This window comes from Pungitius pungitius, chromosome 18, assembly GCF_949316345.1.
Source record: "Pungitius pungitius chromosome 18, fPunPun2.1, whole genome shotgun sequence".
NCBI lineage: Eukaryota > Metazoa > Chordata > Actinopteri > Perciformes > Gasterosteidae > Pungitius > Pungitius pungitius.
In genome coordinates, this window is record NC_084917.1 from 15,689,029 (window position 1) to 15,705,724 (window position 16,696).

Here is a 16,696-nt window from a genome sequence, read left to right on the forward strand (position 1 = left end):
TCTTTAGTCGGATAACATTATGTTTACAAGGGAAAGAAATAAGACAAAATTTTCATATCCAGATTTTTTTAATCGACTCAATTTTAAAGACGTGAGCACATGTCTCCACTAATTACCAGTGACGAGTTCCATTTAAGTGCATTTAGTCTTGATTTAAAACGTGGCAGGATGTGTATAATACTTCCCATCCAGCTAATGACCTCAGAGTTTGAATGAATAAATTATCGTTATAATAGGACCCAAATAAATTAGTACATATTAGACCCATTATTTAATTATTGTGGTCAATCTTTCAAAACTATTCTTAAAATAGTTTTATCATTCTGTTGTAAAATAGAATACACAGAATTTAATTTAGTTACATGGACTCATCTGATGCAAACATAGTTAGTATACGTGTGTACATGCGCGCACACACACACACGATATTAGTAGGCCATGTATGTGAAACAAAAAAAGGAGAGCATGGGAAAGAGGTCATAAAAAAAATTATTATAAAAAGGACACAAAAGGTAATAGACAAGAGTTCCAATCAGACATTGTGAACATGAAGCCCTTTATGGTGAAATTAAGGTGATATTGTAATAAGGGAGCACATCGGGGATGACTGAAGCACAGAATTCATGAAGGTATCCTTCGCATTTCACGTAACACGGAATGAGCTCCGTCTGTAAGGCTGGGGCGAGGCTGGTTCTGTCGCGAGGACTGGACCGCCAACTTGTGGGCTCCTAGCGCTGGCTATTAGGCCAGGGTGGAGCTAACGTCATTTAGGTGAGCACTTTAAGTCACTGTGCAAGAGATAGTCGGTCCAAAACCCCATCTCTACCAAAACGGATCCCTCTTCTTTCACAAAGGTAAATGTGCAGATAAGCAGAGTATGCAATCATCCAAGCGGTCTGAATTGACACATTCTGTTCACTTGGAAGAAGCCGGGTCGAGATGCTTGAGGGCTCCTCCCACAAGGTGGAGGCTTCCGGTGATGAGGACGTGGACCTCGGCCGCGTTGCAGAGCGGAGCAGCTCTGGCCATGACGCTGGGTTTCACTGGTAGTTCTCTCTCTGCTGGGTCTGCCAGCACTGAATCCCTGCCCTGGGTGATCCACTGGAGGGCGCTGAGTATGCAGGGAAAGACTAGGGTGTCTGCCTTCTTCTCAGGGGCCAAGGCCAGGCTGCTCTCAATGAGCAGCGGAGCCCCTTTGGTGTGTCCCGTGCTGTTGTGGAGATGCCAGCTTCTCTCGTTGTCCAAGCAGCGAGTCAGCATGTGCTCCACCGAGACGTTGAAGTTCTGCTGGTCTGAGACGTGCGGGAATGACAGGATGGCGAAGGCTATGAGTACACAGCATTACAGAAAGGACTTGGCAAAACTAGCTACAGAGATCTAAAGCAATATTTCAACATTTTGTGAGATGTGCTTATTGGCTTTCATTTTTGTTCTCTAATGACAATTTGTTTTTTTCGGTTCGGCCCTGTGCTTGCTGAGGTTGAGTCGTCTGATTTAGGATGCTAGTGTTAGTTCCTGCTCACTGACTGACACCAAAGCTGGTTCCTCATCAAGAAGTCAAAAAATTGATTTGACAAACAAGGTGCCGTGTGTGTGCATGCTGATCTGTGCATGAAGCCAGGACAACGGCTTCTTATGCTTCCAACCTTAATGCTTAACTAGGCTCAACCCGTCCTGACTCCAGCTCTGTAATTAGTGCACAGACCTGAGAGAGTTTGTCTCAGCAAATGAAACAAGCAGCATACCTAAAACAATGCTCAACTAGGCCTTTAAATCAACCACTGGGAGTCCCCAAGTAGGAATTTATCTCAGCACTATCTATGGGAAAGAGGCATGAGTATTTGTAGTTGATGGTCCTTTGATGTTTGCATCAACCACCACGCACCACGACTCACCTGCATTGCAAGAAGCGATGGCTTCGGTGATGTTTGGGCAGAACACAGCAAAATCAAAATGGCATGGCTGAAAAGAAAAGCAAAAGACCGGTTGCTCAGACATCAGTCAGCTGACTGCGCGTCTGTACGGACTATATTTGGCTTTCTTCACTTTTTATCTTCAAATGAGGTTACACAGATTAGAACTCATGCTCCTCATTAAAACCGTAGACATGACTCTGGAGAGCCTGAGATGCTTCAGCCCACCTCTAACAAACCTTTCACTAGTAAATTGGATCAGCTGTCTGGAGGTCACATGGTAAGTTCCATGAATGTAGAGCAGCGAGTGGCGTTTGGTATTTGCCATACATTCTACATTGTTAAAAACAATTACATATGTTTTACTGATTAAAGTGTAATAAGTCATTTTTTTCAATCAGTTATGCGTGTTCATGTCAAGACACTCATTGAGGTAAAAGTGGTCAAAATGCACAAAAGCCTAATCCGCTTTCAATAAATCATAAAACTTATTCAAAAATGCAATAATTAGAATCAGGGAATGTGATATAATGGAGACATCAGAATGTGCTAAAAGAGACAAATGTGTGGGCTTTTACAGAAAATAATTTCCCCAGGAGTGCATTCCCAAAGGCTCACAGGCCAACCAATGGAACAACACTAGGTCTGTACATAGGCACTAGTTGTTTGTGAATAGCCAATGTAGCAGCCGTAACAGCGGGTAAGACGGGTGACTCACCACCAGTAGCTTCAGCATGGCTGCAGAGTCCCTCTCTCCCGTGGCATTGAAGAGCAAAACTCGGATCACAGGCCCACTACAACACAAACAGTTCATGGCTCTACATCAGTGCTGTTAGTGGGTTGAGTGAATGTCTGTTGCTCTGTGGGGAGACGCGGCCACGCAGGGGCACCATCACCTTGCATTTCTCTCGTGCTGGACTGCAGTCTCTCTGAACCAGTGTACACAGGCCTGCATGCTGCGCATGGTGTGCGCTCCATCCAGGAAGTAGGTGACTGCTCCGTGTTTCAGCGTCTGGTTCCTTCCAGGCCACTCGGTGTCTGCCAGGCCTGAGACCAAATCGTCACCATGTCACACCCACCAGACTGACCCCTCTACATCTCACCACAAACACCAATCCCATATTAGTCAGGTATCATTTGGGGGGTTTTCCTATACAGGTGCCTGAACCAATACTAGACACAAAAATTGTACAATATATTACGTGTATACTGTGAATATAAATAATTACCAAACCCTGTTTTAAACTATCGGATCAAACGGTTTAACTTCAAAACTATAAACCATATATTAACAGTAACCAATATGGCACTGGTTCTGGGTACCTCATCCATGCTCTTAACCATGTATTGCAGGAGTCAAAAGGAAAAGACAGTAACAGGCCTGTTTAACCTGGGGAAACTAATCACAGCTCTAACAGAAAAGCGGAATGTGCAGAGGACCGTATCAGGTGACCAAACCGGCACTTAAGTTGCTTTGGATAAAAGCGTCGGCTAAATGACATGTAATGTGATTTCATATAATCAAACGCGCCCTCATTCTCTCTCCTGCAGGCTGCGGCCAGCAACAGACTGAGGCACCACAGTGTTGCGGTTTTTTTTTAGGAACTTCCATGGGTTTAATCAGAACTAACCTAACTAACTAAGAACCTGCATACCAACTCTAATCCCTCTCATCACCAGCATCATCAACACTTCCCTTACCTCTGGATCTGTCCCATCCCCACTCAAACTTGCCTCCATCACTCCCCTCCTGAAAAAACCCGGCCTTAACCCTGACAACCTGGACAATTTCAGACCCATCTCCAATCTCCCGTTACTTTCAAAAATTTTGGAACGCGCCGTCATAACTCAACTCCACCAACATCTCCACTCCTCCCATCTCTTCGAAAAATTTCAATCCGGATTCCGTTCACACCACAGCACAGAAACAGCACTTCTTAAAGTTACAAATGATCTCCTCCTCGCCGCTGACTCTGGTTCCATATCCATCCTCCTCCTCCTCGACCTCTCCGCAGCTTTTGATACAATAAACCATACCATCCTCCTCCACCGTCTACAATCAATCGGCATCTCCGGCACAGCACTCCTCTGGTTCACTTCATACCTCTCCGACCGTCACCACTTTGTCTCTGTCAACAACTGCAACTCCCACACTTCCCCTGTCACCCACGGCGTCCCCCAAGGTTCCGTGCTCGGCCCCCTCCTATTTACCATCTACATGCTTCCCCTCGGTCGGATCATCCGCCACCATGGACTCAACTTTCACTGCTATGCCGACGATACCCAACTCTACATCGCCACCAAATCCATCACCCCGGTTATCCTCTCCACCATCACTGACTGTATCTCCGACATCAAAACCTGGATGGACAATAACTTTCTCAAACTCAACAGCAAAAAAACTGAACTCCTCATCACCGGCCCCAAATCTCTCCTCTCCTCTGTCCAGAACTTTACCCTCCACATCGACGGTCACAATGTCACCCCCTCCCCCTCTGTACGCAACCTCGGCATCATAATGGATTCCACTCTCTCATACCAAACGCACATTAACCACATCACTAAAACATCCTTCTTCCACCTCCGCAACATTGCCCGCCTCCGCCCCTCCCTTACCCAGTCAACAGCAGAAATCCTCATCCACGCATTCATCTCTTCCAGACTCGACTACTGCAATAGCCTCCTCTATGGACTTCCCACCACTCATCTCCAAAAACTGCAATACATCCAGAACTCTGCTGCCCGCCTACTCACCCATACCCGGTCCAGAGAACACATCACCCCGGTCCTCGAACAGCTCCACTGGCTCCCTGTTCAATATCGGATTCAATACAAGCTCCTCCTCCTCACTTATAAGTCCCTCCATAACCTGGCTCCGCCCTACCTCTCTGAGCTCCTGCAACAACACCAGCCCACCCGCCACCTCCGCTCAGCAGGCACCAACCGCCTCACCCCTATCATTCGCACTAACCGCCGAACCCTGGGGGACCGAGCCTTTGCCATCGCCGCCCCCACCCTTTGGAACTCACTCCCACAGCCCATTAGAAACTCTGACTCACTACCTTCCTTCAAATCAGTGCTCAAAACCCACCTGTTCAAACTAGCTTTTTCGTAAACCCCCTTTTTTGTTTTTTCCTCCATGTAAAGCGTCTTTGAGTGTCCAAAAAAGCGCTATACAAGTTCGATTTATTATTATTATTATTATTATTAAGGAGCTTGAATCGTTACAACCAGGTTAAAATAGCCGACTCAACAGCCAGAAGATCCATTGAAAAGAGGGATGTGTTTCGTTTGGGTCCCTGTCCAGTCATTTGATTGTATGGTGACATGGTGACATGGGGATTGATGGTTACAAATGGGTGTTTATGTAGGTAAATTAACTTTGTTGTACTTTTTCTGTGTTTACTTGTGCATTTGTATGGTGGTGACAATTGGTAATTATAACCAGTGCTCAGTATTAAAACCTTCAAAAGGCTTTACTCGTGAGGAGTGAATAACAATTATGAGAACTTGATAATATTGGTTATTAGTCCAATGTTATCTCAGGGTGGTGACCCCTTATTTATTGTTTTTTTTAATTATCTTGAGGATTGCATCGCTCCTTTCCTTGTTTTCATGTAGTGAGCGAGTTCTTGTGATAGCGGGCGAGCTGTACCCAGTATGCAATTCGCCGGGGGTCATTTTATGAATGTACAATTATTAGTGTCACAAATTATGAGACGATGACCAGGTCAAAGGCAGAGAAGGAAGCAAAAGAAGAAGAATCATTGCGCTCTGATCTCCAGTGACTCACCTTTGATCATGATGGGGCTGGGCTTGAAGGGAAGCGCCTGCTGTACCGCGGTGTTCGCAACACCGTCTGAAGGAAAGCGCTGATCTGTGGAGCCTGGCCAAGACCATGTGATAGAAGATAGCTTTAAGCCCTTTTCAGACTACACCTGAATTCATTTTTAACCCCCTCATCTAGAGCACACAAACTTTGGAGGTTGATCTGATAAGAATCTCCTAAACATCTATAAATTGATGGGACATACAAGTAGGCCTGTTGTGATATGCAATATATAGACAAATCGCGCAATATCGGAAACAGAGTGCGATCATTTTTGGTGGTGCTATATTCCTTTTACAGCTAAATGAACGTCTCCAACATGTTAGTCGATCGCGCTGCCCTGCTCAGGCACCAACAGGGAAGGGAACGCGTGAACCCATCGCGTTATGGAGGGGGTATTTCGTGATATCTACATACAATTAGGATTAACTATTCCAAATGGACTTTGTTACAAAGCTGCAATCTTCAGCTCCGGTGTGGGAACCGTTTGTCTTTAAGCGAATGAGAGGAGAGAGACAATAAAGTGAATGAGCCGGTGTCGACTTTGTTTTAGAACAGTGGCACCGAAAAGAGGCAACACAACTAAGCTAAAATCTCACCTAGAACAACAACCATCCGCCCAGTCCTTCAACCTGAACTACTGTCGGTTCCCCGGACTGCTCGTTCACCTCTTTGGCCGACCGATTATTCACATTCACATAAAACTATTCTGACAAATTAATTTCACTACTATACCATTATATTGTCATAATGTTATTAGTGGCATATAATGGTCTGAAAATTGCAATAATATCGCAATAAATGTTTGTGCAATAATCGCACAAAAAAATGTGATACGATGACAGCCCTACAAACAACCCACCCCTGTCCCACCTGGTAGACATCTTCTCTGCAGCCAAGTGTAACTCAGCTGGAGGGCGAGGGAGGCGTTGGAGCGCTGGTGCTGTCCTGCCAGGCCCAGATGCAACGGTCCACAATGTGCCTGGTATTCCTCCAGCTCGGGACACACCCACAGAGGACACTGCAACAACAGGGCAGACCGTGTTACAGAAGCTCACTTTCCATCACATGTCATTTAGCTGAGCGACTTACATTGAATTATAACCCACGCGTTACATTTCTGCCTGGGGAGCAACTAGGGGTTGGGTGTCTTGCTCAGGGACACTACATCTGCTCTGGGACACTTTGACATGGCACCTGGGGCAGCTGGGATTCAAACCACCAACCTTGCGGCTCCCAGCGCATCACACATATGAATGACCACTCTGCAGTGGTGTGACTGGTCACTTACCCTCATCTCAGTGGCCCTGCTCCTGAGCATACCCATCGCATCTTCTGGCTGTTTGACTGTGAAGGCAGGAACGCCCAGCTGAACACACATGCACATGATTACCAGCCAACAAGCTTATCGTCTGATCAACATGGAGAACTCAATCACTGTTTATCTTTGACCTTAAATACCCCAGATAACTGCTAGTATTTTACAGCACTTCCAAATACACAGTGAACAGTTTTAATCCTGGCTGCACTTGAATCCACTTTCAAAACTAAATTGATGATATAACAAACTTTCTTATATTAATCATCCAAGTGCAATCACAATGACACATTACTGATGTAGAGTCAACCCACCTTGAAGATGCCTCCTTTCTGCCAGGCGATCTTTTCAATCGTGTCTCCGAGAATCTGAGTGTGGTCTATACCCAGAGAAGAGATGCCACACACCCATGGCCTCCTGTGGACACACAGTGCAGGTGCAAACTTATTACACCCCTCGTGAAGTTGATAAACTTTAATGGTACAGGGAATGAGCAGCTACAGTTGGTGCTATATAAGGGTAACCAGAAACATTCATTTAGAGTTAACTATGACACAAATGCCATTAATATTTTAATCGTTTGACACACAATACCAAATTTATTACAAACCTATTGCAATTCAAACATGTGAATGTCACTGCAGAGCCCTTTAATTACATGTCAGGGGATCAGAAAATTTGTTTTTAGGAAGTCTTAAAAACCTACATTTTTGTCAATATGTGATAGTCACATGACCAACCAACCAACTAACATTCGCAGTGATACGAATGCTCAAAATATTTGTTTAAAAACACAGCCGTGCACACGCTGTAGTGGTCCATGGGCCTTTGGACTTTGGCCGGATGGTACAACAAGGACAGCACTCACTGGGTAACCTGATGTAACCTCATCATAGATATAGTTCCATGTAGTAAATGTATACTAAAAGGTTATGATATCGCAAAAAAAGTTACTAAAACTACCAAGTGGGAGCCGCTTACATGCACTAAATAATTCCAGCTTGAACCAGCAAGTAAATAGCAATCACTTTAAGAATATTGAGTCCTACCTTATAATGTTGGTGCAGTCATATGCGCCACCAATTCCAACTTCAATTACAGCCAAATCCACCTTGACAAAAAGAAGAATTATTTAGATTCCAAGGAAGTTTCCCTCAGCGCCGTATGGTAGGTCTGAGGCTTCTGTCGCAAACATGGGATCGCTCTGAGCTTTCTGCTGATGAGGGCAGCAGAGGCAGGCTGGCATACCTTCTCCTGAAGAAACACATGGAAGGCCAGAATGGTGAGGAAACGGAAGTATGCCGGCATTGTTCCTCCATGGGCCTCCTGAAAAGGTAGAGGGGGGGGATGATGAAGATCTTAAAGCAGAGGTTGATGGGCAGGTGTCACCGTGTATGGTAGCTCCGGTCAGTGTGTGAATGGATGACATGAAGTGTTGAGCTGTTTTGAGTTTCTTTCCAAGTACAGTCTCATTTAAAATAACACCTCCACAGGTACAGAAGCCCCTCAAGCACTACCAACAGTTCACATTTTATGTCTGCTTAGAGTGGGCACAATCAGTACATCATGTCTTATAAAAATGTAGGAAATTTTATTTCTGGAATCAGTCACAATTTCTCTAAACTAGAAAGGATTTTGTCATGGCCCACAGAAATGGCTTTTGTTCAAGGAATGACCATGTTAGTCAAAAATACTTAAGAGTTCAAATGCACTTTGGACTTCTGATAATGTAAGCAGAGTGATGTCACATGATGGTCAAGCCAATACTCACACCAGGGCTCTAATCTACTGTGGACTCAAATACAAGCCGTGAAGCCACTGATTACACTGAAGCAAATGAGTAGCCATGCTTAGTCTGGACATCGAGCACACACAGCTTACCTTGGTCTCATCCAGTCGTCCATAAATCTGCCAGAAGTATTTAGTGAAGAGCTCTTTTCCAATGGGCTGTCCGTTGATCCGGATCCTCTCTCTGACTTGTACCAAATGTGGGGAACTAGAACCAAGAAACAAAGGGACTATTGATCGACTAATAAGTCAATTAATACCATGGCCTTGTTTTATTTTCACTTTAACAAAAACATATCACTAACGTCATCTATCAAAATGTACATTACCAGTAGCTATGTTTTGATATTGGAAAACAGTATTGCTACAATCACAAATGATAGAACTATAGCGCTTTAGAAATTTACACTTAAAATGAGTCACACATATCCATTTGTGACAATTACCCAGTGGGAAATTAGACCCACTTTACTGATACACTAATACCTAAAGAGATAGAGATAGAATTACACTTCTATGCATGTCAGCAGCAAAGTCCCTAATAATAAAAAAACAGCCCCTCTGCGGCAGCTTGATTGTTTTCTTTCATTCTTACTTCTAAGGTGCAATCGTATTACATAGTCCACTGTCTTACCACTTATTTGCAATTGTTTTGTTTATCATTTTATATTGTATCTGTGTCCATTCATCTTGGTTATGCAGCTGCCCTCTAGGGGGCGGCGCCCAGATTGGGAAACACTGCCTTGAGCTATGGTCTTTAGGTTTAGCAGTGGATGAAAAGGTGTCCGAGAACTCATCAGCGATGAAGTTCATAACCATAATAGTAGACAAGGATTATTTCATTGTGTGACAAAGGGCAAAGAAGGTTAGGGACCGCTGTTCTTTACCGTCGACAATTTCAGAACCAAAAACACAAGGCCCATTTACTGACAACTTCCTCCCTCCAATACGCTCATTCACACACTGCAGCTTTACCTGTAAAATCCTGTGCGGAAGCCATAACGTCTTAAAATGTGCTCCGTGAACGCACATGTTGACCCCTGGAAGACAAACATGGACACTCAGAGGCAGTTCACATGAGCCGTTATGTGAACTTCTTTAAGTAAACTCTGAGCATTACTCACTGTGCTTTAAAATGTTACACACAAAACCCTGAAGCAGGCTGGGTGTCCGGTTAGCTCACCTTGCCCTTGGTTCCTGTCACATGAATGATATTGAGATGGTCCAGTTCTTCCACCTTTGATACCGGCACAAATACTTTAGATAAGACTGAGGGAAATAAATAATCTGTCACACAAGAAAACAGTAACATTCTGTGTAATCCTTGAAGTGGGCACAGATACACAAGTAGTGTTGGAGCAGATGTATGAAAGGTACGTACTGTGAGGCCGGCTCGTTCCAGGAAGCCTCTCATGGCCTGGAGCTGCAGCTGAGGGTGGTTCCGCTCTCTTCGGACCTGCTCCAGGGCACTGGCATTGGTTTGTAGTGTGTTCAAAGTGCAAATGGCGTCCTGCAGGGAAAGGGACACATGTTTGAAACCACAGCACAGGACTGTAGCTGGACATACAGTCACCGTCTTTGACTTGTTGCCATGTGTAAAACTTTGAGCATGGCTTATACCTGGTCCCAGAAACGGTTTGATGCATAACCCTCACCCCTGGGACACTTTGGTGTTTGTACAAATTAAAACTAACTGGATTGGATGACGCCGAGTTTTCTGGTGACTGTATAGTCCCACCCTGGATCCACAGGTGACAGGTGGCAGCAGAGTGCTGTGCCATTCATATATTACATTACTCGGATGGCACCATGTCGTTTTAATATCTTTCTGTAATTTAATACTCAGTGTTTCCCATACCATTAGAAGGATAAATATAAAAGTATCGTACGTAAACACATACGTGCGCGCGCGCGCACACACACACACACACACACACAACTGGTTGCTGTGGACATCTGGTTACGGGTTGATGTCATAAAAATAACAAACAGGACAAACAACCCTTAGGTAAGTCTCACACAAATATATTCTTCTATGTGGTCCTGTGTGTTTGAGGGACTAACACGTAACACACACACACACACACACAATAATTAACAACAAGCTGCTTTGATCATCTGGTTACAGGTTGACGTGTGGACAGTTTCACGTTTCTTTAGCGCTGAGTAGTTTCCGTAATGTTGAGTTCAAACTAAACACAAACATAAGAAAAATGTATCCAGCCATTTGAGTCAAAGTGTATACATCTAAGTTACCTCTGTTGAGAGGCTTGGACCACGTGTCTGCAGTCAGCTTTTACTTCGGCTCTGTGTGCCACTAACGCACAGTACCGTGACAGTGTGCCGTGGGCGGCGAGCACACCGTGATCTCTCACCGTACAAACACCCGGTAACCAGTAGCTCGCCCGCCTAACGAATGTAGGTTTATGTTTGTCTCATACAGTCAGCCATGTTTCTATGATCCCTAAGTCTTAGCTCAAACTTGTCCAAGCAGCGCTGGCGGCTAGCTCGCTAGCAGCCGACTGAGCGAGAGGTAGAAGGGGCGTACCTGGTACTCCATCCCTGGTATCTGTGGCGCCGTCTTGGTGCTGTAGAACCTGCGTGACACACCTGCCAAGCTAAACTGCCAGTAGTGCTGCGCGGCAAAGACGGACCTCCGCTGACACACGCGCAACATGCACACCACCATGGTGCGCGAAGCTCTCACAGGAAGCTGCGGCCAAATATGGGAGGTCCGCTTACGCACGCATATGACGCCACGCCGCGCCCGGTCGTTTGAAGAAAAGAAAGATGATGTATGTATTATATCTTTTTGAGCAGGCTCGTAGTATGCCTAGTACAATGTGTATCCTAGTGTGTGATAAATCCATGTGAACCGGGAACTTGTCTGTGTATAATTAACTAAACAACTAACTGACAAATCTCCCATACTGCATTGTATAGTTTTATAATTTCCTTATGCTGGGCAAGTACTGAGTTTGGTCAATTGGAAGTTTAAATCGCATTGAATAATGATGCATGTGATGCTTCCTTGACACGTGTACTTGATATATTTACAGCCACAGTAATATTCACAAAAGATACAAACAAAAAAACATAATTTACCTAACGTTTGATTTGTGGGACGAACATTTAACCACGCTGATATAATAAAGTAATGCAGTAATTAAGTAATGCAACCTTTATATTACCAGGCCTTTATATAACATATCTATGAATGCAACAAGCATATTTTGCAGGGTTATGCTCCTCCGGGCCGCCTGGTGTCACTTCCATTTCCCTGCACTAAAGCGTTGTGTTGCTGCCTTCAAGGACCGTTACCTGCCCTAAGAAGTTCACAAGAATAATTGGACTAGAAGTAATATTTTGATTAGTTTATATCGTATGAATATGTGAATCGAATGGATTACCTGTATATTTCGATACATTATTTGTAGTATTGTCAATAAATCAAAAAAGCAATTGCTGAGGTCGGGCAGCCTGAGTTTAACTTGAACGCAACAGTCTCAACACACAGTGGGGTCGCAGACTGAAAACATGCAGCGAGACAAAACAAGCAACTCCGGCGCGGCTGAAAAGTAAGAATATAATGGTTTACAGGTTTACATTTAAAACAATTGTATTTTAATTCATCTCGTTACAATGGTTCAGATCCTCTATAGCTTTTTTCCCAATAACATTATATTAAAATTCTCTTCAGGCCCGACCGAGAGGCCGCCATAATGTCGAAATACTACGATGGAGTTGAATTTCCTTTCTGTGACGAGTTCTCCAAATATGAAAAACTTGCAAAAATAGGACAAGGAACCTTTGGGTAAGTCTCTCATAAATGTAATTTTCTGTCTGTGTGTTTTTATGGCGAGTATCTTGTTAGCTGGGCTAAGCTAAGCTAACACAAGTCACGTTAAGGTAACTTTAGTAACCGTTGGGCCTAAACAATAGTCTTTTTCTCCGTGTTTGCGGGCGTTCAAACCGCAGTCTAACTGTAGATATCTAATAAATGTTATAAGTGAGACGTTATAAGTTACATATTAAAGTCAAGAACGTAACGTTAGTAACATACCGGCGTAGCACTGTTAACATGAATTTGATGTAACATTAGGGATGAATTAACGTCTTCCCTTTCGAGCTAAATACTGTATTAATGTTAATTATAAAAGTTAGTATTGCCTTTACCAAAGTTGGAAAAGGGACACTAACGGCGGTGAGTTAAATTAGCTGTGCGCTAACATTGTACCGACTCTGGCAGATAGCCATCGTAAACACTGTTTTTCGGGGATATTCTGTAACAGGATGCCCGATTTCCAACAAACCTGGCAACACATCTACGACTTTAATTCTATCCTTTTAAACAGGGATTACGCCCCAAATCGTGCAACATAAGCTTCAAAATAGAGAATCATGTTCGAGTATTGAGCGTCGTCTCAGTAGTCTTAATGCTTACTTTCATCGGTAACCTTCGTTTAGTAATTAGCCATAATACCTTAAATGTCCATATATAATTATGACATTTGACATGTACAAATTAACATCACTGTGGTTTCGTTGGCGATCACCGAAAAAAAATATGTTGAAAAGACCGGAAAGTGCGTCACAATGCAGACTTCCGGGTTCGGCCAATGATACATTCGGATTACGAAACGGTGTTATGTGGTTTAACAGTATTTAACCACGGACGTTGTAGTCCATCATTTATATACGCTTTATGAGCGCCCTATGGCTCTAAAGAAACACTTGCCTACAATTGGTGTCTGGAAGTGGAAATATATTCCCTCAAAAATGTAGACATGGGGAAATTGTTGTTGGCATTAAATGTAAAAATATTCAATTTATGGTTTCCCAATTGCACCGTGGTTTCTGGCTCTCATGATGTAATTGTCATTTCACAGGGAGGTGTTCAAAGCAAAGCACAGACAGACTGGGAAGAAGGTTGCATTGAAGAAAGTGTTAATGGAAAATGAGAAAGAAGGGGTAATATTCTACTTTCTTTTGTTGATCCATATGACCAGAAGGATGTTTATGGTTACAAGTTCCAGTGTCTCCCCTAGGTTAGCCCAGAGAGAGCTCATACTGAGCTCATAGTATTGTTTTTCTCTGCTCTGATATTATTTACCACATACTGTATTTATGAGTATCAGTGTTTCATTATATATTAGTATAGTATAGTAGTCATTATAAAGTTTTCATCTTGGTTTCAGTTCCCAATCACAGCTCTCCGAGAGATCAAGATCTTGCAGCTGCTCAAACATGAGAATGTGGTGAACCTGATAGAGATCTGCCGAACCAAAGGTTGGTGTCAAAAATCCAATTCTGTTCTCCATTTTCAATTTGCTACACCTACATTGTTTTAGTTCTTTGATTTTGACCTGTTATTGTTCTTGAAGCTACTCAGTACAACAGATATAAAGGCAGCATCTATCTGGTGTTTGACTTCTGTGAGCACGACCTGGCCGGGCTGCTAAGCAACGCCAATGTAAAGTTTACACTGGCAGAGATCAAGAAGGTCATGCAAATGCTGCTCAACGGATTGTACTACATCCACAGAAACAAGGTGAGTCATTGTTAAACATCAACATTGCCTGGGATTGACCGGGAGTAGGGATCAGAAATATAAATGACCATCTCCAAATGCGTGATTGTGATGGTTTTATGTAATTGCATTCATGACAATAGAAGTTAATCCCAACATCGTGTGAAGCAGCCGCTACATTTAAAAAAACGTTTTATAGCTGTGTTGTTTTGATCTGGTTGGCTCCTCTAGTCCTGCCAGTTAGTAGTTGTTCTTTTGTTTTGCTCTGATGGCTGTAAATGTAGACCCAGTTGTAAAAGTGAAATGCTACCCCTCATTTATTTTAAGGAGGTGGCTGTGTATTTTATATCCCGTTTTAAAGAAATGCCACTTCATTTATCTTGCTGTGGCTCTTGTGGTTTTCATCCTTATGTTATCTCTTTGATCAGATCCTTCACAGAGATATGAAAGCAGCCAACGTGCTGATCACCAGAGATGGCGTTCTGAAGCTGGCGGACTTTGGTTTAGCTCGAGCCTTCAGCCTGGCTAAAAACAGCCAGGGCAACCGCTACACCAACCGTGTGGTCACACTCTGGTACAGACCTCCAGAGCTGCTGCTGGGTAAGGGACTACCATTAACCTCCACAAAGGCAGAAGTATGCATCTGCCCTCCCTGTCTTAGAACTATCCTTTCATGGGTGCAGTGCAATTCACTAATTTGTGTGTTTTGGTCATCTAACAGCAGCCAAGCAGCACTGTGTACAGTCTTTACAAACCGCTGCTGCTATTCCTGTTGTCCGCGCTGTCTGAGTCATTATCGTTAGAAATTACAAAGATGCTGAGTTTACCATCAAAATTTTACCGGTAACAACATTTTAAGGACTCTATATTCATTTCTATGTCATATCATTTTTTTGAAAGGTGAGCGAGACTATGGCCCCCCCATCGACCTGTGGGGAGCAGGCTGCATCATGGCGGAGATGTGGACCAGAAGTCCCATAATGCAGGGAAATACTGAGCAGCATCAACTCACTCTCATCAGCCAGCTGTGCGGTTCCATCACTGCTGAGGTAAGGTGCCGTCAAACAACATCCGCTCACACTCAAGTTGCGTTACTTGGGGACTTCTCTGTTATTGGGATCATGATCCATTCCTGCTTCCTGTCAGGTGTGGCCTGGCGTTGATAAGAAGTATGAGCTTTACCAGAAGATGGAGCTCCCTAAAGGCCAGAAGAGGAAAGTAAAGGATCGCCTCAAAGCGTATGTCAAAGACCCGTACGCCCTGGATCTGATAGATAAACTCCTGGTCCTGGACCCGGCACAGCGCATAGACAGCGACGACGCACTCAACCACGACTTCTTCTGGTCCGACCCCATGCCATCAGACCTGAAGAACATGCTCTCCACCCACAACACCTCCATGTTTGAATATCTGGCCCCACCCAGACGGAGAGGCCACATGCCCCAGCAGCAGCCCAACCAGAACAGAAACCCAGCCACCACCAGCCAGGCTGAGTTTGATCGAGTGTTTTAGTGCTTGAAGTAACTTGTGTACAGTCCTTTTGTTATCATTCACAAATGACCAGTGTCTTTCCCAACCAGCCGAATATCGCATTACGGTTTTGGTTGAGTTTTGGAGGGTATTTCCTGGAGATCTACTTCTCTGTGTGCACGGCAGAGGATGCAGGTGGGTTACGCTGACGAGGAACAGGACTTTTCATATTCAATTCTTGCAAAGCGTATGCAAGCCAGGTGAATCTTTTCAAACCTGCTATGGTCTTCCCAGGTAATAATGAAGTGAATGATGGTTGGCTCCGTACGCCTTGATTAGGCAAGGCCCCATATCATTTTATTTTGATTAGTAATTAAAGGTTCTGGCATTTTATTTTTCCCACATGATTATTTCCATTGTTTTGTTTAAAACAAAAAAAACTATCTTTTAAAGGGTTTTATTTATGTTGGTGAGAAACCTTTATTTAAGCCATTTTACACAAAGAATTGGCTAAATATAACAAACCCAAATAAAAGAGTTCTTACTCGACTAATATTGTGTGATCATGTTTTTTTGCTGAGCTTCACACTCAAACCCGGCAATGTACATTTTTTGCGTGCTGGTTCTCCTGTTAGGAATATGCTCATTGAAGAGCGAGAGCAGTAGGACTCAAGCTTGTTCCTCGTCGGGGGGGGGGGGGGGGAGGTCTTGACCACACTGATTATGGCTGAGCTATAGAAGATTCTTGCCTTGTGTTGGAATGTTGGTTCCATTGTCATTCTCCTGGACATGTAGGACAGCTGCAGCAGGAGGCACATCAATGTTAATCCCTTTTTAGTGAAGCCCCG

The 16,696-nt window shown here is 43.8% G+C and overlaps 2 protein-coding genes across 3 annotated transcripts; one reads left to right on the forward strand and one right to left on the reverse strand.

Annotated features, from left to right (window-relative positions):
* Positions 1-486: 486 nt before the first annotated feature.
* fpgs (folylpolyglutamate synthase) lies at positions 487-11,588 on the reverse strand. Of its 2 annotated transcripts, none has more exons than XM_037484049.2 (15): positions 11,397-11,588; positions 10,230-10,358; positions 10,032-10,085; positions 9,824-9,888; positions 8,942-9,056; positions 8,309-8,386; positions 8,110-8,171; positions 7,375-7,477; positions 7,034-7,111; positions 6,616-6,763; positions 5,707-5,799; positions 2,810-2,960; positions 2,632-2,707; positions 1,896-1,962; positions 487-1,325 (listed from the first exon to the last, which is right to left on the reverse strand). In XM_037484049.2, exons 1-15 carry the CDS (start codon positions 11,535-11,537, stop codon positions 916-918), a joined length of 1,770 nt encoding a protein of 589 aa, XP_037339946.2. In that variant the 5' UTR covers positions 11,538-11,588; the 3' UTR covers positions 487-915. The 2 variants fall into 2 exon arrangements, with proteins under 2 accessions (XP_037339946.2, XP_037339947.2); XM_037484050.2 differs by having other exon boundaries at positions 487-1,292; positions 11,397-11,587.
* Positions 11,589-12,231: 643 nt separating this feature from the next.
* cdk9 (cyclin-dependent kinase 9 (CDC2-related kinase)) lies at positions 12,232-16,401 on the forward strand. Its single transcript, XM_037484054.2, has 8 exons — positions 12,232-12,426; positions 12,549-12,662; positions 13,738-13,819; positions 14,047-14,137; positions 14,233-14,399; positions 14,807-14,978; positions 15,279-15,427; positions 15,525-16,401. Exons 1-8 carry the CDS (start codon positions 12,386-12,388, stop codon positions 15,888-15,890), a joined length of 1,182 nt encoding a protein of 393 aa, XP_037339951.1. The 5' UTR covers positions 12,232-12,385; the 3' UTR covers positions 15,891-16,401.
* Positions 16,402-16,696: the final 295 nt, after the last annotated feature.